The sequence below is a fragment of the Macaca fascicularis genome, chromosome 6 (assembly GCF_037993035.2).
Source record: "Macaca fascicularis isolate 582-1 chromosome 6, T2T-MFA8v1.1".
Lineage (NCBI taxonomy): Eukaryota > Metazoa > Chordata > Mammalia > Primates > Cercopithecidae > Macaca > Macaca fascicularis.
The window spans coordinates 149,282,584-149,309,125 of record NC_088380.1 but is presented as its reverse complement, the minus strand read 5'-3'; the positions used below and the strand labels follow the sequence as shown (position 1 = coordinate 149,309,125).

The 26,542-nt window shown below is 42.5% G+C and overlaps 1 protein-coding gene across 38 annotated transcripts in view; it reads right to left on the bottom strand.

Moving 5' to 3' along the window:
* Nucleotides 1-26,542, bottom strand: part of ARHGAP26 (Rho GTPase activating protein 26) — an 899,552-nt gene that overhangs the window by 430,182 nt on the left and 442,828 nt on the right. For 4 of the 38 annotated variants that reach the window (XR_012414211.1, XM_073994499.1, XM_073994503.1 and 1 more), the window contains exon 1: nt 5,517-5,648. The exons of the other annotated variants lie outside the window; for them this stretch is intronic. Coding sequence is in view for 3 of the 4 variants with exons in the window: in XM_073994499.1 (XP_073850600.1) it covers nt 5,517-5,589 (73 nt within the window). In the remaining variant the exon portion in view is untranslated. Of the gene's footprint in view, nt 1-5,516; nt 5,649-26,542 lie in introns of those variants that run through there. 38 annotated transcript variants of the gene reach the window in all.

Here is a 26,542-nt window from a genome sequence, read left to right as displayed (position 1 = left end):
ATTATCCCACAGTGCAGTACTAGAATAGTACAGATGTGAACCTCAAGATGACAGGAGGGAGAACAAGATGATGTGTGAAACACAATGCAAAAAGCTCCTGCAGCAATTCCACAGCTCAAACCCAGAGGAAAGAGGCAAAGCTATGCCCAGAAAAAAATGTTAAAAAGAAATAAAAAGCAATCAGACCTGTGCTCCAACCAACTAAAACCACACCGCCACCATCATGCAGTTAAAGATGACTCAAGAACAGGAAACGGCACCTGCAGTAAGCTGATGACTGAATCGTACAGGCAAACACACACACTCTTGCCCAGAGCCCCATCTGTGACCTGATGTTCCCCATCAGGGAGGAACAGAAGCCACACAATGTAGAGGTTTGGGCACCTTCTTAGACTGGAACAAAAAATGAACCTGGCATCATTTTGATCTCTCTCTGGCACGGCCTCTGTTTTCCTCCCACCCTGATTCTAAGACCTTCCAGTTTGCAGGCAGACACCTTCCAGCTATGGGGATCAAATCACATGTGAGCACATGAGAATGTGCTGCCAGGTTCACAAGAATAGTTGTGGAAAGCTGGGAAACTACTGAACTGACACCATAAGCAGGTCTATTAACAAAGCACACACAAATAATGGAATTAGATAAGAAAAAGACCTAAAGACCTCGAGGCTGAGCATGGTGGCTCACGCCTGTAATCCCAGCACTTTGGGAGGCTGAGGTGGGTGGATCACCTGAGGTCAGGAGTTGTAGACCAGCCTGACCAACATGGTGAAACCCCGTCTCTACTAAAAATATAAAAATTAGCTGGGCGTGGTGGCAGGTGCCTGTAATCCCAACTACTCAGGAGGAGGCAGGAGAATTGCTTGAACCCGAAGGTTGCAGTAAGCTGAGATCACGCCATTGCACTCCATCCTGGGTGACAACAGCGAAATCCCATCTCAGAGGAAAAAAAAAAAAAAAGACAAAGAAAAAGACCTTGGCCTTCTGATGGCAGTTTGAGAGAGAGACAGAGACAGAGAGAGGAGGAGGAAGGACTCCAATGAGTCACTAAAGAACGAAAGTGAATAAGCGGCATGTCTCTAGAGCCCTCCCCAGTTCCCCTTTAAAGGCTCAATCTTGAAGCCTTTAAGTTAGTGCAAACGTTATTCACCATTCAGAAACTTAGTCTGGATTTTTTATAGTTACTTATTATGCAGGTATTGCTTTCTAGATCATTGTGCCAGAAAATGGGAAGTATGGCTCTCTCAGAGCCTGCATTCAAGGACAAGGTACCAACTTAAATTTGTACCAATGAGTCAAACGTGCTCATTTAACACTATGTGTTCCACTACATCAGGCCAGTGACTCCAGCATGTGAATAAGCAGCTGTGAAGTCAATTACATTTTGCTACAGTTTGAATGTCCCTTCCAAAACTCATGTTTGAAATGTAGTTGCCACTGTAACAGTACAAAGAGGCGAGGACCTTTAAGAGGTGATAAGGCCATGAGGGCTCCGCCCTCATGAATGAATCAATGCTGTAATCATGGGAGTGAGTTTATTATCAGAGGAAAAGGTTCCTTATAAACGGATGGGTTTGGCTCCCTTTTGCCTCTCTCATCCTCTCTTTGCCCTTCCAACATGGGATGACATAGAAAGCAGACCCGTCCTTACCAGACACCGGCCCCTCATTCTTGGACTTCCCAGCCTCCAGAATTTTGAGCCAATAAATTTCTGTTGGTTTTAAGTTACCCAGTCTGTGGTATTCTGTTAGAGCAGCACAAAATGAACTAAGGCATATGTCATTCCTACAGCTCAAGGAATAAATCCTGCTGAGGAATTCACAGGTACAAATTCTCTCAGCCTCAAAGCATCCACTCTCAGGACTGTTGAAAGATGGAGGGTAAACTTCTCACCATATTACAAATTAAGACATTCATCTTGACAAGCATTTGTAGAATGGCTACTATGTGCCAGGCACCATGCATACTACTCAGGATCTAGCCGTGAACCCTATCCTTATGGAGCTTAGCATCTAAGGGGATCTTACAGTCTGAGTTGTAACAAATGTAAGAAAGAACCAAACTGCAGAAACATAAATCTCTAAAGAAAATAAAAATACATTACAATATGCCTTAAAAAAAAAAAAAAGAAAAGAAAACCGCACTTGTTACTCCTAATACCATTCACTGCTATAAGAGTGAATACCTGCAGCATTACTTTACTCTTACAGTAAGAGTAAAAGCAGAAAAGGTGGCCAAATTAGCGATGTCTGTTAGGTTTAATGTGGAACACATTCAGGGTTATCTCTTCAAGGTATGCCAGATTGGGAAGGAACAGCATCACCTAAACAGGGCTGTTCCCATGCCCAGGAAAGCTGCCAGGCAGCTACTGGGCCTTCAAGGTTACCACTCAAATGCCAGACCAACCTGGCCTGGTGGATGAAGGAGCTCCATGCTACAATGAGACCTGGATTCTTTTCTCAGGTCAGCCATATATCCTACAGCCCTGAACTAGTCAGTTCCTTCCCTGAGGGTATAGTTTCTGCATTTATAAAACGACAAGACCAGTAGAAAAAGGAGAAGCATGGGGAAGTGGGAAGGGATATATAACTGTTCACCAAGTGCATACACAGAAACAAACCCAGCTTTAAATGGCATGATAGGTCCTGGGCGGAAACTCTTGGCTCTTCCTCTTCTTGTTACATACCACGAAGTGTACTTGCGCCATCACCACACTTCCAGGCAGAGTGGCTTTTGAAAGACAACGCTTAGGCAATCTACAACTTCCTAAAATGCTACACAATGCTCCACTTGAGAGCACAATCAGAGCACAATATCCAACTATGGCCCAACCGAGCGGAGCGTGTTTCTCTGATGCTGGTCCCAGCTATACACCAAAGAAGCCTGCCAACAACAGAAGGTCACTAGACTGGGAAAACAGGTGGCTTCCAGAGGCAGTGGCCTTTGAGCTGAGATGTAAAAGAAGGAAGAGGTGAAGGGAAGTGGAGGAATGCTACATCAGAGGGCACTGCATGTACCACGGCCCTGTGATAGAGGAGGCACATGAGCATCAAAGGGCGCAGAAAAAGGGTCCTGTTACCGGAAGATGCAGAGATGGTGTTAGATGCGACTGGAGAGGCAAAGGAAGCCAGACCACAATAAGGCGGCCATTCTAAGAGCAATGGGAGACAACTAAGTGTCTAAGTGAATTACAACTAAGCACTGAAGTGGCGTATGTGATCAGATTTTCATTTTGAAAAGACCACCCTGGCTATAGTGGTAGCCACAAGCTAATCAGTGAGTCCAGCTGGCAAACGCTAGTAGCCCCTAAATGAGGACCACTGTCCAAGACATCAAGAAAGAGAAAGGCTGGGACATAGGGGAAAAGAAGAAGGGTCAAGTAAAGGGAAACTTGGTCTAACACAGGCAACTCAGCAGCATCAACATCAATTGGAGCTTGTAAGAAATGCAGAATGTCAAGCCCCACCTCAGAACCTGCATTTTAACAAGGTCCCCAGGCAATCTGGATGCACATTAAAGTTTGAAAAGCACTCCAACAGAGTGGGAACTGGTCTTTGGAGATTATCGATCATACCACCAAAGACTTGCCTTTTCAAACTCAGCTTTAAACAGTTTGTTAATGAAGCTGCAAAACCGAGATACCTGTCTTAAGGTTTAAATAGAATGGAATCACAGACAAGGGTTGCTGTGAGAGAACTCTTGATTCCTAAACTAGCCAAGAAGGGAAAATCAGCATCCACCTGTTCTTTGATCTCGCCAAGTCAACACAACATAAGCAACCACGCAGGGTGAGCACAGACAGCTATAATACAAAAAATCACCTTGTGACCACTCCCAAAAGCATCACTTATCTTCTAAGCAGAATCTAAGTCTCTGCCAAAGCTTCCTGAAGAATCCATGAGTCAGTCACTTTTGAGGGACAGCTTCTCAAAACTCAAATATTCATCTTGTTGCCCACTTGAAAAATGAACAAAGCTACTTGCAACATTCATCAATCCTGCAGATCACAATTCTATCTAATTATAAAAACACTGGCTCAATCAATCAACAGATTTCCTATGATGCTGAAAATCAGTCCTTTAATCATCAAGCATCCCAGCTTTTCCCCCATTTACAAAGCAGGAAAACTAGCATTTATCTCCCAAAGGACGTTTTAGAGATCAGAGAAATGATATTTTCAATGTTCTTTGAGGTAGATCTGGGCTATTTAGTTCACACAATTTTGATTATGTCACTACGCTACTCAAAAAACTTACAGTGACTTCCCAGTGCCCACTGAACAAAGACTCTTCACTGTGCCACCTAAACCTTCCGCAATCTAATTCCAACAACTTTTGGATTCTTATTGCACAGATGATCTAGCCAACCAGGCTAGTCACAGTTTCTGACACCACACTTTAGCTAGAGAGCTTCCCAGTGGAAATGGAACCCCATTGTCAATCCCTCCCTAAGTCCACACCCTCTTGTGTGTTGAGACCTAAAGAACCAGTAGGCACTGGCCAAACAAAGGAGGACAGGGATGGTACCAGAGACACCAGGCAGAAAGAACAGAAATACTCAGTGGACTGATGCTGAGAAACCCATTATCCATTAGAAAAAATCAAAACAGATTCAGAAGGACTGGAGCAGAGAGCTTACACACATAGACAATGTGAGGCTGGAAAAGCTGGCAGGGGCCAGAGTCCACAGGGCTCAGAAAGCCCTATCGAGATGTCTGAACTTTATCCTAAAAGGGCTAGCAGAAATGTTCTTGAAAGCAACTACACTGTAATACTTGAGAACTGTTTTAGTGAAAGCAGAAGGTGCCTCCAAAGACTTTTTCTGAAACTCTTGATTCACTTTGCCCACCAGTGAAATTCAAACTGTTTTTAGGAAATATATGTGGGAATTTTAATGGCAGTACATCATCTCTTTTAACCAGCGATTATAATCACAGAACTATAGAACTTTAGCAATCATTTACTCTAACCCGTTATTTTAAAGATAAGAGAACTATGGTCCTAAGAGATTAAATAATTTGCTCAAAGACAGAGGCAATTTGTGGCAGAGTCAATATTTAAACCCAAGTCTTATGTCTTCTTTGGCCAGAGAGAATAGGATGTAGTAAACATTCCGATATCAGAATCAAAGCATTTATTCATTAATTCCACAAATATTTATCTATACAGCAGATGCCATCATAAGCACTGGTTATATAGAAATGAACAATGACAAACATCTTTGCCCTTGTGGGGTTTTCATTCTAGTAGCAGAGACGGATCAAACACACACACACACACACACACACACACACACACACTGAAAAACTTACCTTAGTAAACAAAGTAAATTATACAGCATGTTAAAACAAGGTAAGTGCTACAGAAAAAAGTAGAGCAGAGAATTGGGATGGGGGAGGCTGTCAGGGTAGAACTTGCTGAGGTGACATTTGAGAAAGTCTTTAGAACGGCAGATACTTTCAGGATCCTGGGGATTTGAGAGGTCACATGATTTCTATCCATTCCATCATAACTTACCTGTACAAAGTGGTAGGTAATAGGGCTGAGATTCGGGGGATAAATTCAGCCCCTTTTCCAAACCTGCTGACATCCATCTACCAAGTTCAACAAACAAAACTCCACAATTCTAACATTCTCTCTTTTCAAACTGGAAAAAATTCTCCTCCTGGCTTTAATAAGAGGCCTTGATAGGCTGATAAATTGGAATGTAATGAAGAAGTGGATAAGGAGGGAATTTGGGGCTGGAAGCAAAACAAGTACATATTCTACACTTGGGTAATGAACCAAGCCAATTTATTTTGGTTACTGCCAAATATGGATTAAAATGTGGGTCACTTCCTGAACACACCAGAAATGAAACTGAGATTGGCACCAACTTCCCAAAACCTGATGAAGAGTTGCCCAGAACAGAGAAAAAGGAGGCACCAAAAGAGGAAGAACAACTGAGATTACAAAGACCATTACAGCTTGGCCTCTTCTTCCCCAGAGCATGCTGTGCGGTGGTAAAGAGTCAACAATATCATTCCAGAGAGCCAATACTTTCTGAGTAATCATCACAATAACCCTATGAGGTGGTTACTTTCATCAGCCTCACTTTACAGATGAGAAAACTGAGGCAACTGAGTTTCTGAGAGATTAAAATGCCCACACAGTCAATGGGCAACAGCCAGACTGGAACCTAGGTCTATCTGACTCCAAAATCCATTCTGGGGGTAGGCAAAATGTGGCTCTTTTGTGTTTGTATGACCTGTGAGTCAGGAATGGTTTTTACATTATTAAAGGGCTGTAAATTTTTTTAAAAAAAAAGATGATACGACAGAGACACTATGTGGTGCACAAAGCCTAAAAAATTTACTAACCGGCCCTTTACAGAAAAAGCTTGCCTACCTTTGTAGTCTAACCCATTATACGAGACATCAACAGATTCACAACAAGTTCTATTAATTGTAGTTTATTTCCCAAAATGTAAATAGCATAAAGAAAAAGAGACTCTGGAAGATAAAGAACTAGCTCTCATACTGGCTGGGCTATAAGACAATCAATCGTTGACTGAGGTATTACAGAACTCTGTGGCATTACTTAATAGTTCTCATACATCATTTTTTCATTTCTTATCATCTGTCCCAAAAGGGGCAGTCCCCTCTCTCCCTCCTATCTGCCTGACATCCCTGTCCCCTACTCTCTAGGCACTTAACTCCCAAACACTATTCTTAGGGTGTTCACCGTCTGCCCAATCCTGGTGGTGCCTAATACTAAAATTCTGAAACTATCCGATTTTTTCCCCCTACAAATTTGAATTTCCAGGGTTACTTTATTAAACCACAGCCTGATCGCCCAAAGTAATTTTCAAATGTGGGTAACAACCATGCTGTATCTGGAAGGCAGGGCCTTTTCTCTTCCACAGATGACCGTGTTCAATTTACTTGTGCCAGTGTGGAGTAACTGCATTGCCTTGGCCTCTATCCCCCCTCCTTCTGTATTTATAGCACCCCAGTATTCCTCTGGGAAATCATCCCTCCCTGACTCTCAGAACACTTATTTCACCCACTGTCAACTCTACTCTGGGGTTCAGTCAGGTTGGCTTCAGGGATTATCTCAAGGATGAGCACAGGCTTCAACAAAGAGCCAATGAGAACCATGCTGAGGGCTTCCATTTAAAATCGTAGCCAAGTCATCCCACCAATTGAAGGAAAAGGCTGCCTGAGAATGGCGCCAGCCTAGAGAAGAGTGGAGTTGACAGATGCAGAGACCAGAGCCTGCTGATATCCTCTGGAGTCATGAGAGTCTGGCAGGTCTTCAGTTAGAACATCACTGGGCTTTCCAGCAACATACCACAACAAATTCCCTCTCTGTTTAAGCCACTTGGATTGGTTCTTCTCTCATTCACCATGGAAAACACCCTGTTTGGTGTGGCCAGAAGAGAAGCACCACATCTACAAATGTAACTTATTAAAACCAACTGAGGCTGGGCATGGTGGCCCATGCCTGTAATCCCAACATTCTGAGAGGCCGAGGCAGGTGGATCACTTGAGGTCAGGAGTTCAAGATCAGCCTGGCCAATATGGAGAAACCCCATCTCTACTTAAAATACAAAACTTAGCTAGGCATGGTGACACATGTCTGTAATCCCGCTACTTGGGAGGCTGAGGCACAAGAATCACTTGAACCCGGGAAGTGGAGGTTGCAGTGAGCCAAGATCACGCCACTGCACTCCAGCTTGGGTGATAGAGTGAGACTCTGTCTCAAAAAAAAGAAAAAGAAAAAGAAAAAATAAATAAATAAAACCAACTGAGAGAATGGTGATAACAAGCACTGCCTTCACTGTCAGCAAAGCTCCTCACCAATACTCTATGTCCATACTGAGACCTGAAGGGGTTCCACTCTCTTTTCCCCATCTATTCCATCTCTCTAGGGCTCTCAGAGAGACATTAAGGCCTCCTAATTTAACACTAAGTGATCGGATTAGAGCTGGGACCAGTGAGACTAAAACACTAAGACTCACCATCAATGTTTCGAATTAGCATGCTTCATCTCCTCCCACCCAAAGCTATGACCCCTCAAGCCTCTAAAGAAAGACCAAAAAAAAGCAAAGGGATATAACAATCAGTGGGCAAATTCTCCTGCTGCTTTTACGTCCAGGGTTGCTTGGCAACCAGCCTCGGCCTGGTCATTCCAGTGGACAGGCAGAGGAACGAATGTCAGGCCTCCAGGTCATGCACCATGTCCTGTTTGTGGTCCCACTACTCGAGGGCAGGAGTGGATTCATGCTGTTCTACAAAGCTGGCAGAATGCAGCTGACAAAGCCCCTGATGTCTGAGGGGAACACATGTGGGTTTCTGTCTGCCCCACACTGGCCAAAGTTCCTCCGACCTTTCTGCCTTCGATGAACATCAGTTCTCAGTGTTGCTGAAAACAGACGAAATAGGCTTTCAAAAACAGCTTGATAGGAAAACAAGGAAAAGGTTTTGAACACAGAAAGAACTTTAATGTTATTATTTATCAAGATAGTAGAAATCAGCACAATAAAAGGCACCGTGCACATCAGGAAAACACAGGCCAGCTTGCATTTCAGGTCCAGGATTTTCTCAAATCCTCCAACGCTGCTCATGCCACAGCTACATCCAAGGATTCCCGCTCTGAAAGCACAGCCAGGGTGCTCTCAGTCTCTAGGTCATGAACTAATTTCCAACTGAGAAGTCAATGGGGATAGAGATTTCTGCATTTGGCAACACACTTTAGAAGTAACTGTGGTACTAGATGTCTGCACAGTCAGTACCCTGGAGGAGAAGGAGGAAAAAAAAATGTGGGTCAATAAGTCTCTAGTGCTTAGATGTCGCCAAACAGGGCATCTGTGTGAGCAAAAATAGAGAAGAGGTGATGCTGTTCCTTCTCTCTCTCTACCCACTCTAAATACCTAAGAATGGTAGCGTTCCACAAAAAAGCACAGAAACCAAAGCCCGAGAGAGAGACAGAGACAGTCTCTTCTGCTTAAATTTTACTTAGCAAGCCTAAAAAATAAGAAGCTGCATGGGAGGCACTGTCTTTTGTTTGCTAAATTCCTGTTAAGACCCATTTATGCACATGGAACTATCCAAATGAACTGATATTATATTAAATCCTGCAAAAGGTCACTAAAGATTTCAGATAAATTCTGTGCAGAAACTATGCCCTGAGGGTATCTACTGGAAGAACAAGAGATGTGGTTCCAACACAGAAACGCTGTCAGCAAACAACGTACGAGAGGCCTGAAATATGGACCAACGAGAGGCCTGAAATATGGACAAAGACAAGAGAAATTTCTTTTTAATTTTAAAGGAAAGTGAAAAACGACTCTTTTGTAATTGATCAGGAGGCTTATAAAGTGTACCTTCCCATTTGTGCTACTATAACTAAAATGATTTGTCAAAACTTAACACCTTTTTTTTTTTTTTTTTTTGAGATGGAGTTTTGCTCTTGTTGCCAAGGCTGGAGTGCAATGGCGTGATCTTGGCTCACTGCAACCTCCGCCTCCCGGGTTCAAGCAATTCTCATCCCTCAGTCTCCCAGATAGGACTACAGGCGTGTGACACCATGCCTGGCTAATTTTTGTGTTTTTAGTAGAGATGGGGTTTCACCACATTGGTCAGGCTAGGCTGGTTACAAACTCCTGACCTCAGGTGATCCACCAGCCTTGGCCTCCCAAAGTGCTGGGATTACAGGTATGAGCTAACATGCCCGGTCAACTTAACACCTTTAAACATGAGGGGTAGGGAGGAAAATATATACTCTAATATTCAAAATATCTATTTTTAAAGCAGTTTCATATTCACAAACAGCTTTGTCAATTTAAGAGTTAGCTAAAAGTCCATTTCTTCTAGGTGTGAAGATTAGGAAAGCCATCAATTCACCGAAAGTCAACTGGCCCAGTCAAGCAGACCTGGCCCTCCTGCATGGTGCTACTTTTGACACAGATTTAGAAACATTCCATTTCTCTCCCCTTTTCCCTACTTGAGAAAAGTAAAGCAACAGAGAACTAAGAGAGAAAAAGAATGAGCACACTGGCGAAAGAACGAGATAGGAGATGGAGGCTGGTGACAGCATTATTCTACACTTAGTTCTGATTCTTGCTTCTTTTAACTCATCATTTCTTGGGCTACCCCAAAGGAAGCCAGATGGCATCCTATCAGAGCAGTCACACCTGGTCTATCCAAGACAAAAGGCTGAGGCAGGAGAATTGCTTAAACACGGGAGGTGGAGGTTGCAGTGAGCCAAGATCGTGCCACTGCACTCCAGCCTGGCGACAAAGTGAGATTCTGTCTCAAAAAAAAAAAAAAAAAATCTTTAAAGCAAAATAAAACCTAAGGAGAACCAAGAGATGCTTGAGGCCATCAACACTTAGAGTTGCTTCTAGAAAAAAAGTCAAGTGGTTGAGAAGGGCCCTTTGAAGGAACATTTGACATCATTTATTCAGCAAGCAGCGGGGAGTTTAGAGGATGAGAAGTACCATAAAGACTATTAAATGGGGTAACGAGATAGAAGGGGAAGGATGGGGCAGCAACCTGAGACTTTAGGTCAGATGGACAGAGGAGGACTCTTTGAGAGGACCTTTGGCTGACAGTTGAAGGATGAAAAGATGATGACATAAAAATCTGTAGCAAAGGCATTCCAGAAAAACAGCAAGGGAAGGTGGCGGGAAAGTGCTCAGAGCATCAGAGGAATCTGAGGTCAGCCAAGTATAAGCACAGTGAGGTAGAAAGCAGAAGGTCAGAGAGGCATTAGGTAAAGTAGGCAGAAGCCTGATCATACAAGGTCACACGAACCATGATCAGGTATCAGAATTGTATTACAAATGGCATGGGAAGCCACTGGGAAATTCTGCATGAGAAAGAGTGGAATAAGGTTCATGACTTCTAAAATATTGGTCTGCCTGCCATGTAAGAAATGGATTCTGTCTTACCAAGATCACTAAGGTTCTAGGTGGTCATGATTCCAATGAGTAAGAGTATCATTCTGCTTACAAAAATAGAAGGAGAAATACAATGGGAAAAAATACTATTCAGTAGAGTCTTTGCTTTAATAAAGGGATGCCTCACAATTTTCAACACTCTGGTCACCAACTATATGCCCAGAATGGAAGGTCATTCAGCCACTCAGAGAAGTATTCTCTGACTATGTAATCTAAAGTTGCCTCTACCCTCTACCATCCATCACTCAGTGTTATCTTATTTCCATCATGGTACTTTATACTATCCAGTAGCATCCTGTTCACTTGTTTACTTGTTTGTCTGCCCACAGAAATAAAAGCTCCATAAGGTTGGAATTTAATCTTGTTCAAACTATCCCCCCAACACTACAACAATGTCTACCATACAGCTAGAGTACAATAAACATTTGTTGACTGGATTAATAAAGACCTTATCTTTATTTGTATTCAAAACAAAATTCTACCAGTCCCCAGTTCTAGATTCCTTTCTAGGGCAATCAGCTTCTTATGTGGGTTGTTATAATTAAAATGACTTCAGAAATTCAGCAGAGATTAGGAAAGAGTACCCTGGTCCTGGATACCTAAGGAAAGAAGGGTTCCCTTGTCCTAGATCCCATAATAACCCAGTCTAGATATGTTTTAGAGTGTCTTGTGCTGTTGTTTACCCCAGAACTGCCCAAGTGTTCGAGTCTGCTGAGTGGCAGGAGCGTGTATGGGTGGGGGTGCGAGGAAATGTAAACTTCTAGTACTGAGAACAGAAATAATTCATGAGGAAAGAATGGAGATCAGTCCTTAACACAAACAATTATATAAATAAGGCAACTTTTTGTTAAGTACCACGACACTTACATTAGACTCGAAGGAGTATTCTTAAGTAATCACCTCTGGGTAGTGAGATGGGTTGGGATGGGAGGGGCACTCATGTGATACGTTGTTTTTATAATGATTTTTGATAACTCAGCATCCCAAACAGTCCAGAAAAGATAGCAGAATCTTGTGACTAGACAGATTTACAACCAAGACATCTGGATTAAATTCAATATAATACTGGCCAGAGTATGAGGTCTAGTCTAATTTCTAGATATAATTATGAGGATTTATCTCCACTGAGCAAGCCAGAGATTCAGATGTAGAGACAGCAGAGAGACAATTTTTTTAAATGTCTATACTATTACTATCTCACAAAAGGTGAAAATAATGATTAGAGTAGCAATAGCTGCTACATTTTTGTATCTGCTGCTTTGCACATGCTACTCCATTTAACCCTTCCAATGTTCCCAAGTAAGCACTCATGTCCCCATTTTGTAAATGAGAAAACAGAAGATTTAAGGGCTGGGCTAACAATTTATAGTCAGCAGTTTAACAATAGTTCCAAGCAAAAGGGTTGGCATTAGACCAAGGTTCAAATTCTGACAATAGCACTTTTTAGTTGTCTGAGACACTTAATCTCTCTATGCTTCCGTTTGCTACTTTATAAATGAACACAGTAGTACATACCTCATTAAAACTGTTGTGAAGGTTCAATGAAATAAAGTTTGTAAAACACTTAATGAAAGCATCTGACTCACAGAAAACACTTAAGTGGTGGGGATATTCTACTGCAGTTGTCCCTCAGTATCTGTGGGGCACTGGGTCCGGACTCCCAACAGATACCAGTATCTATGGATGCTCAAGTCCCTGATATAAAATGGCATAGTATTTGCATATAACCTAAGCACATCCTCTCATATACTTTAAATCATCTCAAGATTACTTATAATTCCCAATACAAGGTAAATGCTCTGTAATAGTTGTTATACTGTATTGTTTAGGGAATAATGACAAGGAAAAACATCTGAACATGTTCAATAACGATGCTCTTTTCCCAACCCAATATTCTCAATTTGTGGTTGGCTGAATCCCCAGATGAGGAACCCACAGATACCGAGGGTCAACTGTACTATTAGTAGGGTTCAAATAAATTTAAATCATGCTTTCAACATATGAAATTTTTTATACTGTGACACTCTGGTAAGGTATCTTCTCTTCGTCCCCAAGGTTCTGCTAAACCAGCAACAAAAAAAATGGGGTGGGAGTGGGGGAGCAAGCAGAGAAATGGGAGCTGGCTTTAAAAGAACTGATTAATTGGCCAGGCACGGTGTCTCATGCCTGTAATCCCAGCACTTTGGAAGGCCAAGGAGTCTGAGACCAGCCTGGCCAACATGGTGAAACCCCATCTCTACTAAAAATACAAAAATTAGCTTGGCATGGTGACACGCGCCTGTAATCCTAGCCACTGGGGAGGCTGAGGCACTAGAATCACTTGAACCTGGGAGGCAGAGGTTGCAGTGAGCCGAGATCATGCCACTGTACTCCAGCCTGGGCAACAGAGTAACACTCCATCTTAAAAAAAACAAAAAAAAAAGAATTGGTTAATAATCATGGACAAAAGAGAGAGAGATGCAACCTAAGCATCCAAAAATAGGTCATCAGTTCAAAAAGTCTTCACACAATATACCTGGAGTATTATGTAGCCACTAAAAACCATCTTAGAGAGTAATGATACATAGGGATGATCATGAACTGTTGAAAAGACTATAAAACCAAAATGACAATCTCTAATCAGTACTATAGGCATAATCTGCATTTTCTTTTATCCATCTATAATTTCTAAACTTTCTCTAATGAACATGTATTATCTGTATAATCATGTTATCTAAGAAAAAATACATGTTTTTGGATTGCTTTTTTTCCTTTTAATGACTAACCTATGCAGACAGAAAGTCAGGGGAAGGCAGAAGGGTCAAGCTGCTCCTTAGGTGTTGGTGGCTTTGTCAGTGGCTTTGTCAGCTGTAGGCTTGGCTGTCCAAGGGAGGGAGATGTAAGCCATCTATCTTATCCGGGTCTCATTGTATATGTCCAAAATACATTCTCCATGGAGATTCTAGACGGAGCACCTGCAAAGACTCAGATCTCATACCCAGTTTCCTGACCTCCCCAAATAGGTTTCTAGGTCCCTAATTGGCATTAAAAATACATAATTATTTCTGGAACTGTTCAACTAACCCAAATAACATGCTCTCATTCCATGTCCCCAAATTTCTCTCCTTGAAATACAAATCATTGACCTACTTTGTTAAAGACCATTTTAATGGCGCTCTCCCACCCCAACGATAAAAATGGGACACTTGACACTATCATGAGGTCCCATCAGAGAGGTAGAAAATAGCCACTAAATGTTACCCATCAGAGCGGCTAACCAGTGAGCCAGACGTTCTGTGCCCACCCTGGTTCTGAGCACATCCTCTCACTCTGAAATGTAACACAGGAAGTATAACAGGAAAGGGAGCCCTAGACAGTGCTTTTTAACCAGATGAGACCACTCACAGTCCAACTAAGAGTTCTGTAGAACCAGAACATCTTAGACACCTCAAATCTGACAGTCATTTTAGCTATAATTATAGAACTCCGAGCCGGATGCAGTGGCTCACTCCTGTAATCCCAGAACTTTGGGAGGCCAAGGCGGGCAGATCACGAGGTCAAGAGTTCGAGACCAGCCTGGCCAACATGGTGAAACCCTGTCTCCACTAAAAATACAAAAATTAGCTGGGTGTGGTGGCATGTGCCTGTAATCCCAACTATCCGGGAGGCTGAGGCAGGAGAATTGCTTGAACCTGGGAGGCGGAGGTTGCAGTGAGCAAAGATCATGCCACTGCATTCCAGCCTAGGCAACAAAACAAGACTCCGTCTCACAAAAAAAAAAAAAAAAAAAAATTATAGACCTCCAGAAATCTGTTTCAGGTCACTTCCATTTACCAAAGGCTTTGTTTTCTCCATAACTGAGATATCAGGGATGAATCCCAGCTACTCAGGAGGCTGAGGCAGGAAGATCATTTGAGGCCAGGAATTTGAAACCAGCCTGAGCAACACAGCAAGATCCTATGTCTAAAAACACTTTTTTAAACTTAGCTGAGCATGGCAGCAAGCTCCTGTAGTCCCAGCTACTCAGGAAAATGAGGTGGGAGGAACACTTGAGCCCAGGAGTCCGAGGCTGCAGTTAGCTATGATCACACCACTGCGTTCCAGCCTGGGTGGTAGAGGAAGACCCCAACTCTTGAAATTGACTTTTTAAAAAATGTATGAGGGCCAGACACAGTGGCTTACACCTGTAATCCCAGCACTTTGGGAGGCCAAGGCAGGAGGATCACTTGAGGCCAAGAGTTCTAGATAAGCCTGGGCAGCATACTGAGACCCCCAACTGTACCAAAAAAATATATATTTTTTTTAATTAGCCAGGCATAGTGGCACCAGCTTGCAGTTCCACCTACTTGGGAGGCTGAGGTGGGAGGATTGCTTGCACCCAGAAGTCTGAGGGTACAGTGAGCTATGATTGTACTACTACACTGGGTGACAGCACAAGACTCTATTAAAAAAAAAAAAAAAAAAAGATACCAGGGATCAGTCACCTCTCTGGTCCTTTGGCAAGGCAAGAGAGAGATGGAAGAAGGCCAGACAGTGAATAAATGAGGGGGGTGGGTGGGGAAAGATGAAGGGAAAGAAAAAGAAGGGAGGAAATGTGAGAGAGAGAGAGAGAAAACATACAGATGGTAGAAAACATATTCTCTACATTTGGACTAGAATTTCCTAGAACAATGCAAGATTGCTAGTGAGGAAGAAGGGCTTTCCTGTTAAGACCTGAGACACCCCCAAACCATCACCATTTCAGCACATAAAAAACTTACTTTTGTCAATAGTTCCTAAAATGGTTAAAGCTGAAACCCTCAAATGCCAACAGGCAAATCAGGATAGTACTGGAAATTTTTTTCCTCTGTAGAAATAAAGGAATGCATCTACCTACTGGATTTGGGGTACCCATTCTCAAGCAGAAATAACATGCTCTCATTCCAATTACTCTCTCTAAAGCAAGATCAACACCAAGGGAGAGACAAGAAAAAAGAAGTGTGAAACCAGAGGCCTACAGGCCCCCTTGGCAGTGCGTGTGCATTAGTCAGGTTGCACTAGTAAATCTGTCAGAGGACAAGAATGTGTGAAGAGCAAGAACAGTGCCAGGTCGGAACATCCTGGTGTTAGAACTGCAGCATTCCGAGGAGTTGCAAATTGTTTGGATGCACTGAAGGAAAAGGATATGGACTTCACAAGATCAGGAGACGAAGCAGACAGGAGAGTCCCACACTTGGAGACATGAGTTAAAAATCCTAAGGAAGTGGTTGCCTAGGGACTGGAGGTAGGGATGGAAAGAATGGCAGATATTAGCTAAGGAGTACAGGATTGCTTTGGGGGAATGATGAAAACGTGCTAATATTAATCGTGAAGATGAATGCAAAATCCTCTGCATATACTAAAAGCTGCATATACTGAATTGTACGCTGCAAATGGGTAAATTGTGTGGTGTGAATTGTATCTCAAAAAAGCTGTTTTTAGAAAAAATTGTCCATGGTCTCTGCCTACCATCGCCTACCCCCAGGCTGCCCATTTGGGGAGCTCAGTAATATGACTGATTGAGACGGCACATTAAGAGATATGAGTCATCCTTCTCCAGTTTGACATTTTACAAGTTTCTTGCTTAACCATCAAAAAACACTTAAATTGTCTTTCTTAAAGACAGTTTAAGGGCAGTAAGGATCAGATTCCTTAGGAAAACAAGCAAATTTTAAGTTCTTCAACTCGTGATCATCTTCATGTACAAATTATGTACAGTTTCGAGCACAAAATCCCAAGCAAGCCCCATTGGGCTGTGTCTTTTCCTTGCAGTATGGTATGAGGTTGCACTGGCCAGGAGAGGTGGAGGAGATGAGAAGCAAGCCAAAGTTATATCCCAAAAGACACGGAGGCCAAAAGCTATCAGTTCCACTCTAATTTCCCATGCAATGGAGCAGAGCTTCCCTGCTGGGGAACCGATTACAAGCATGCTGGCTACATAAGAGGAAACAGGCTTTCTTTCCAGAGAGAGACCCATCCTTGCTGCTCTAAACAGAGCTGGCAACATGGTAGTCTGCTGACCTTTCACACTGAACTCAGGGCAGCTTCAGTCAGAAGGCCGGGAGATTGCAGCAAGGCCTGGCCAGCAGACACAGATGCAGCAGGAGGCCGAAGCCTCCAGATGCTGAGGCACTCGCCTCCAGATGCTAAGGCACTCATCTCCAGTGCCTGCCCTGGCCTCCACAATGACATATTGTCCACAGCAGGGGTTGTGTGGCTGATGATCTGCTAGATAAGTCGCCCAGGGTAGTCTGTGTCAAACATTTCAGTGCACTAGTCAGATACAAATGCAAGAAACCCTTATTTTTGGAAGAGCAACCCACAGATTTTCTTAAGAAGCAAACAGCAGAGCGAAAGCAGCACTAATTTCCTGGTGGTGACACCCTGGGGTCACACCAGCAGCAACTGTGGTCTGCATAGTCATCCAGCCCTCCTTTAACAGGGTGAGAACCAGCTGAGATCAGAACAGAGCCAGCAGTATTTGCCAGAAATGAGTTGCCCAGGGGCACCTCCAGGTAGAAGGGGGAGATCAGCCCTCTCTGGGTTTAGGGCACCTCAGCTCCAGAGCCATCAGCCAGTCTCTCTCTTCCTCTCCCCAGATCCTGAGTTCCCCTAGCTGTGCAACAGCTCAACTAGCTCATTATGCTTCCTGAATGTTTTTAAAGAAAAAAAAAAATGTGAAACATAATTACAGGCTCTGACCTCAAATGACTTTAACCCTGACAAGAGCACCCAAGACTCACTGTGGGAATACAGTTTCCCTGTGATTGCCCAGGAGCAAAAGTTTCCTTTCAGGAGCTCCCCCACATCCGCTGGCAATGCTGCAGAAGGGTTCCAGCTCACAGGCCAAGCTCACGGAACAACTGGATCCCAGGCGTGAAGCCACACTGGCTGACATGTTCTCAAGCTGCTAGAACTTTTACACTTCTGAAACACTCCTGCATCATTCCTAGGCCTGCAGTAATGCAAACATCCTCCAGATATCTGAGATGTGCCCACATGAGGCTGGAGAGCACAGCTGTGCACATTAAGGGAGAACAGGATTTGGGGACTAGATTTATGGAGAATCTCTTCTGACCTATTTAGACTTAATGTGTGGTCCAAGGACTCCCACCATGCAAATCACTTGGGGTGAGATGGAAGGGAATGGGGGCACGGGTGTAGGAAATTCAGATTTCTAGGCCCGCCTAGAGCTCATGCATCAGCATTTTCTTGGGTAAAGCCTGGGAATCTGCAATTAGGGGAATTCTTACACACCTTCACTTTTAAGAACTACTATCTTGCAACAAGGACACTTTAATGGCAGATTCCAATAACAGGTCACTTACCACGGGCCTGCTTACACTGCTAAGCACCATATCTACAATTATCTCAGCTGTTCCTCACAATAATATTGTAAGGTATAATAGATACGTATTATCCTCCCTTGCACCTGTGCTGCTTTCTCCAGTTTCAGCTCCAAAGGTCAAATCCAAAGGCTTCTAAACAAGTCCTCACCCAAACTGGCCAGGAAGAAACATCAAGTCATCAAAGCCTATCCAACTCCCTGCTACCCACCTGCTAAATGTGGACGCTCCCCATGGTTTCAGCATCCACTCTCGTCTCTCACCCCATGCCAGGTGTTTGTCACCCTTGTTGCACATTAGAATCACCTGGGGAGTTTTTAAAACACCCCATACCCAGATTGCACCCAGTCAAATTATATCAGAATCTCTGAAGGTGAGTCCTGAGCTCCCCATGGTGATTCCAATGGAGAGTAGAGGCTGAGGACCCCTGCAGGGGTCTCACTCTTATAGATTCAGTCACTCCCAGGGACTCAAATACCACCTGGGGAGAGCCAAACCTATACCCGTAGCCCTCATCTTCCTCCAGAGCTCCAGACTTGTGCTTCCCACAGCCTCGTGGGTGTCTCCACCTGTATGCCCTGTAGGAACTCAGCAAGGACAAACCTTACTTTACTCTCTATCCCCCATCACACACCACGATTCCTCTCCTGTATGCAGTTCAGCCATCCTCCTAAGGCCTAAGAAGGAAACGCTGGAGACACGCCTAACTCCTCTGTCACCCCTTCCTCAGGCATTATGCTGCTGACTATGTGTTCTCTTCATCCACACCTGATCATCTACTCTCAAAAATGCCATGAATCGGCCAGGCACAGTGGCTCATGCCTGTAATCCCAGCACTGTGGGAGGCCAAGGAGGGCAGATCACGAGGTCAGGAGATTGAGCCCATCCTAACACGGTGAAACCCCGTCTCTACTAAAAAAAAAAAAAAAAAAAAAAAAAAAACACAAAAAATTAGCTGGGTGTGGCGGTACATGCCTGTAGTCCCAGCTACTCAGGAGCCTGGGGCAGGAGAATCGCTTGAACCCGGGAGGCAGAGGTTGCAGTGAGCCAAGATCGCACCACTGCACTCCAGCCTGGGCAACAGAGCAAGACTCCATCTCAAGAAAAAAAAGAAAAGCCACGAATTCTGCATTCCACTCTATAACTTATCAGTGTTTACTTGAATATTCAAATTGTGATTCCACTGAGTAAAACAGATTTTCAGCAGACTCTATTCCCTAGCATGCAGCCTCCTGCCCCAGACACCTGCAACCAAGTCTAAGGAATGCGTCACTCCCCTCCCTCTCCCCCCGGGCGTGATAGACAGATGGTGTCCATTCTCTCACATACTTCTGCCTTGGGACAGTGTTAAGCAGAGAATGACTCTCATACCACCGGTGAAATATGGGATTATTTTAGGCAATACAATGACAAATACTTTCCAATGTAATGATTATGATGTAATAACTATTTGAAGATATTTAGAAAAAAAGTTAAACTATCAAACTTGCCATTTCTTTTTTTTTTTTTTTTTTTTTTTTTTTGAGACGGAGTCTCGCTCTGTCGCCCAGGCTGGAGTGCAGTGGCCGGATCTCAGCTCACTGCCAGCTCCGCCTCCAGGGTTCACGCCATTCTCCTGCCTCAGCCTCCCGAGTAGCTGGGACTACAGGCGCCCGCCACCTCGCCCGGCTAGTTTTTTGTATTTTTTTTTTTAGTAGAGACGGGGTTTCACCGTGTTAGCCAGGATGGTCTCGATCTCCTGACCTCGTGATCCACCCGTCTCGGCCTCCCAAAGTGCTGGGATTACAGGCTTGAGCCACCGCGCCCGGCCCAAACTTGCCATTTCTGAATGCAGGTTCAAAAGCTCCTTTCTGAAATAAATGTATTTTGTAATGAGTAGACTTTTTTCAAAGTAAATAAATGGTGGCAAGAGTGGGGTAAAAATAACAGAGGTACTCTTTACGTGACTGATCATTAGTGACCACACTGCCCCATTGGGCTTAATAAGCCTTCAGTTGCCTTTCCCACAGGCCTCTGCTCCCTCCCCCAGAGATCCTTTGAAACTGTTAGCAATCACCCCCTTGTGCTGTGGGCTGCCCGTTTTCCTGCCTCCTCTCAAAACACTGAGCATCTAGGAGACAAGGACTGTGCCTGCTTCATGCCAGGAACCTGGCCAAAGTGGCCTTCTACATCAACAGGAGCTGGAACAGAGATGGCAGAGGACACGTGGCATGATCCTATCCTCCATCAGGGAAAAGTGCTAAGCTCTGCAGGAGAAGCTGCCAGAGAGAGATGTCATGCAAAACTCCCCACTCCCTCACCAGTTCCCAGGAATTCCAGCGCCCACAGGGAAGCTTCTATGATAGGCAAGGTGTCCCCTAGACCAGAGTCATGGCCTCCGGTCACAGAAGGCAGAAGACTGCCCTCCTTCGACACCTGCCGAATCTCCTGAATGTTGCACACGCCGCACAAAGATAAAAACTCAACAGCACCATCACTAGGAACACAAACAAGGTCTCTCGGATCCTACATTCAACTGATTTCTAGGTACAGCTGTCTCAGTTTGGGGAATGATTTTTGCTGTGGCTTTTAATCCCAGAATTAATAATACACACAAACTGGAAAGGGGAAAATGGAGAAAATTCTAAGTATCATTTTATTTACAGAGACAATTCTGTAATAAACTGTCTAAAATGGTGAGTTTCCTTCCTACTCTAAAATCATGGTTTATCAAATTCAGTTCACTTAGAACTTTTCAGAAACACTGCTATGAAATACTTCTTAAAATGAAAAATGTACACACCCTTTGGTCCAGCAGTTTCATTTCTAGCAATTTGTCACCCGTGTGCCTCACGCCAGAGGTGCCAGGATGTTCACAACACCATTACTTGCAATGCTGAAAGGTTGGAAATAATCTAAATGTTTATTATGAGGGGAATGGTTACATAAACCATATTTAATTCATACAATAGAATACATTGCAATCTAACAATGAGTGAGCTTTCTATGTACCAATGTAGAATGATATCCAATATATTAAAAGCAAAGGGTAAAACAGCACATATGGCATGCTACCACATAATGTGTATGTGTATTTGTTGACACATGCATCAATTACACCTGAAAAATACCAAAGAAACTGATAAAATGATGCCTCCAGAGGAAGAAGTGGGGATCAGGAGACAGGAAGCATTGCAGGGATACTCACATTCTCTTTTGAAATGTGAACCACTTATAGGTATTACCTATTTAGACAACCCTTTTAAAAAGAAACATAGCTATGAGTTAAAGTAAAAATGCCTTATTTTACTTGTTCAACTAACATTCATTGTCTACCCCTAACCCACAAGTGTGAAAATGAGATACGCAGTCAGGAATTTGCTAAGGCTTTGGTCCTATCTGTTTGACAGTCTCCTTGGCACAGAAACAGCCAAAGTTCAACTCAGTCAGCTTGGAGATCTGTCTGAAGTCTCAGAGGAGGAGGCAGTTCATATTTTCAAAGTGTTCAAATTAGACTGCAGTAAACTTAAAAGCAGTTCTGACAGCAAGATCAGATGAGTTTTGAAACTTACCGGTGGTATCTTTTCAAACCATATAAAACAGGAGTTTTTTGAGCTTTTGCTGTGTGGCAGCAGCAAGAGTCAAAGAGTAGCTACTGGCTTGGCCCACAGAAACCAGCTAGTTAACAGTTTGGTCCGGAATTCACAAACCCCTCAAACCTTTGTCTATCTGGCAAAGAAACACACACACACACACATACACACACACACACCCTAACCCCAGGAATCTCCTCTTTCTAAATATAGCAGGAAACTGCCCAGTCTCCAGCTTACCCAGGGCAGCATTCTGTGCCTTCCAACCAAGGTGAAATGAGCCAGACACAAACATGCCATGACAGCTCGTGGCCCACGCTGCCAAGCTGTTTTACTTATCATTTCTTCTCTCTCCATTCTGAGTTGTTACAAAAATGTGTAAACCCCAGTCACTATAATTTGTAAAAATTCCTCTGGCTGCTAATGCTGTTGTTCTCACCATAAATAAACACGATTTCCTTCTTGGTCCCTGAGCTTGGAGGTTAGAATAGACTGTTAGATATGGGCAAAGCCCCATCCCATCTCCCATCTGACCTGTAAGAACATGCAGCTCAGAAAGCATATCGGGCTTTCTGATAATAGGGACACATCCAATTAACTGGACACACCCAACTAAAAGGGGGTGCTTTTACACTGTAAACGTCTATACATAGTAGGGACACATCCAATTAATTGTCATCTCTCTCTCCCTGGCACATATACACACACACTCGTTTTATTGTTTGTTTGTTTTTCCCCATCCCCTGGTTGTTTTAGAATCAGTGTCAGTGTATAACAGAAGGGTCTGTTAAAGATGTTTCTGATTTAACCAAAAGGTTAAGCTTCAGAAACAATCTAACTACTCAAAGGAGCACCAAATTATCAACCAGCTACAAGGATGCAAAGGACCTAAACAATAGATGTCAAAGGGCTTGTAAAAACTGGAGTCAGCAACCATTCCACTTGAAGGAATCCATCTCAGGGAAATGCTGGAATCCACATGCAAAAGCAGGTGTGCAAATAATCACTGCAGCATGCTTTCTAATAGTGAATAACGGAGACAATCCAAATATCCTTCAACAGGAAACTGAGTAAATACCACCTATGGCATATCCACATAAAGCTCTCTGTAGTCATTAAAAAGAATGCACTACATGCATGTACTGACATGGAAAGTCTTCAAGACAAATGATCAACTGGAAAAGCAAAACACAAAATAATCCTTACAGTACAATCCCATTTATGAAAAAAAATACAGAAAAAGGACAACAAAAAAATGCATACCAAACTGCTGACAACGATTGTTAACTAGGAAAAGGGGGTGCTTTTACACTGTAAACGTCTATACTCTTTGATGCTTGCATGAGAATGTATTCAGCAACTACCCATGTCATATTATTTTGTCCTTGCACTATAAGATTAGGTCACTCATTCATATTGTTAATTTTACCCCTAAACCTAATCCTTCCCAAGCAAACTAGTTTAGAAAATAGTACCATCATTCACATAATTGCTCAGACCAAAAATATCTGAATCATTCTAGACTTCTTTCTTTTCTCTCATAGCCCATATGCTGTGCAGCAAATCCTGTGGGCTCTACTTCCAAAAATACCCAGCCTCTGACCACCATCTGTGATGCTGCCACCCTAGCCCACGGTGCCATCTTCTCTCACCTCACCTATCACAGCAGTTTCCTTACTGGTCATCTTGCCTCTATTCTTGCTCCACTACACTTGGTCTCTACACAGCTGCCTACATAATCTTTTCAAAGCATGAGTACGATCATGGCACAGCCTTCTGTGGCTGCCCATCACACTTAGAATAAAGCCTAAGTCCTTTCTAGAATTCAAGATCCCTATGACCTGGCCCTGGCCTATCTCTTCGTGCATTTGCCTTCATTCTGCTACAGTCACAACTGGCCGCACCACTGGCCCCCAAACGTCCCACTCAATCTCCCCAGTAATGACTCCTGCATTGGTTACCTCCATCCAAAAAGCCATTACTCTATAGTCTAGGGCTTTGGAGGACATGGTAAAGGTTGAGCAGGGTTTCCATATTTGCTGAACAAAACTTCCTCTGATGGCAAAAAATATATATAATTTTAAAAGTTAAAACGAGGCTCACTCAGAAACTTAAATCTAGAAAAACTACTTTGACTGCTAGGGTAGTATTACTCCACTGGCTAATTTTTAGAAACGCAATGGCCTTGACAGGATAACAAAGTCCCCTTCACAACTTGCTTTCCCCAGTAGCTCAATGGTGATAACGGTTCTTCCTTGGCCGGTTCTCATTTTGTCCATTGAGACGGCTTGGATCATTAGCTTATGCAGGCCAGAATTAGGAAGTCCAGCCTGTGGCATCTGCCCAGAGTGATGCCCACTGGCCTAATAAGAGCAGAAACCTGAACCACAGCCTCATAAGAACCACTTTCCTCACTCCTGAGATCCTGAAAACTGATCAGTTAAATACATCTAAGACGGAAGCACATGGAAACAAATAGTCCCCAAAAGAGGGCAAATGGAGAAAATATACTAAGTGCTGTTCACTTAATCATCAAAAGTTTCATGGGACAAAGTAAAGGAAAAAAAAATCTGAATAGACATTTCAGCAAAGATGATACACCAATGATCAACAAACTCATGAAAAGGTGCTCATCCTCATTGGTCATCAGGATAATGCAAATTAAAAACACAATGAGGTATCACTTCACACCCACTAGAGTGGCTACAATCAAAAAGAAAGACAACAATCAGTATTCTCGAGGATGTGGAGAAGTCAGAATCCTCATTCATTGTTGGTGGGAATGTGAAACGGTGCTTCTGTTATGGAAAACAGTATAGTAGGTTTTTTAAATAAACATAAGTTTAAATTAAACTTAAACATAAATTTACAATACAACCCAGCAAAATTCTACTCCTAGGTAAGAAATGAAATTAGAAGTGAAAACATATATACACATAAAGACACGTATGCAAACATTCATAGCAGCATTATTCATAAGAGCAAAAAACTGGAAACTACCCAAATCATCAGCTGGTGAATGGATAAACAACTTATGGTTTACAAAATGGAATATTTTCTAGCAATAAAAAGGAACAAACTACTGATACATGCTACAACACGATGAGCCTCAAACATAGCATGCTAAGTGAAAGAAGCCAGATGCATAAGACTACATATTATATGATTCCATTTAGCTTAATTTTTCAGAGAAGATAAATCTTTAGAGACAGAAAATAGTAGATCAGTGCTTGTATGAGGCTTCAGGCAAAAATGCAGTGCCTGCAAATGAGCATGAGAAAGCTTTTTGGGGTGCTAAAAATGTTTTAAAACAAGACTAGGATGATGGTTGCATAACTCTGTAACTACAAACCACTGAATTATACACTTAAGAAAAGTGAGTGGTTAGGAGCCGTGGTTCATGCCTGTAATCCCAGCACTTTGGGAGGCCAAGAGGGGAGGATCGCCAGAGGCCAGGAGTTCGAGACCAGCCTGGGCAACAACAAAGTGAAACCTCCATCTCTACAAATAATAAAAACAATAAAAAATAAAATTTTAAAAGGTGAATTTTATGGAATGTAAATTATAATTCAATAAAGCTTTTATGAAAAACCTCCCCAAAAAACATGCTGACCTGAAGCAAGTTACTGCTTTGAAAGGAATAAATATAAATACAGTGTTCTTGTGAGAGACAACCATGATAAATTGGTGTGTCAATTCCAAGTGTTAGTGATCACGCTGAAGGGAAACAAAATGGAAAGCAAAAAATACATTTTTATGACTTTAAAAGAGAAAGAATAGTCTTTGTTAATGATAGCTGTTGATAATTAAAACTCAACAAGATATTCAGCCATGAAAAGAAATGAAATCCTAACACATGCTATTAACATGGATGAACCTTGGAAATATTTTGCTAAGTGAAATAAGCCAGATATTTATGACAAATATTGTATAATTCCACTTATAAGAAGTACATAGAATACGCAAATTCATAGAGACAGGAGAATAGAGTTTACCAGGGTTGGGGGAGGGGAAAGGGGGGAGTTATTGTTTAATAGGAACAGAGTTCCCGTTTGTGATTATGAAAATGTTCTCGAAAGAGACAGTAATTATACAACATGGTGAACATGCCGAAAACCACTGAATTATATACTTAAAAATGACTAAAGTGGTAAATGTTGTGTTATGTATATTTTACAACAAACAAACCTCAACAATAAGAAATAACCCAAATAAAAATGGGCAAAAGATCTGAAGACATCTCACCAAAGAAGATATGCAGATGGCAAGTAAGCAACATGGAAAGATGCCAAACATCATATGTCATAAGGAAATAGCTAAATTGTTTTAAATGAGATACCACTACACATCTAGTAGAATGGTCAAAATCCAAAACACAGACAAAACCAAGTGCTGAGCAGAATGTAGAGCAACAGGAACTCTCATTCATTGGTGGTGATAATGTAAAACAATACAATCAGTGGAAGCCAGTTTGACAGTTTCTTAAAAAAACTAAACATACTATTAATATTACTATATAATCTAGCAATTATACTACTTGGTATTTACCCAAATGAGCTAAAAACTTATTTCCACATATAAACTGCATGCAAATGTTTATATCAGCTTTATTCATAATTGATAAAACTTGGAAATGATAAAAATGTCCTTCAATAGATGAAAGGATAAACTATGGCACATCTA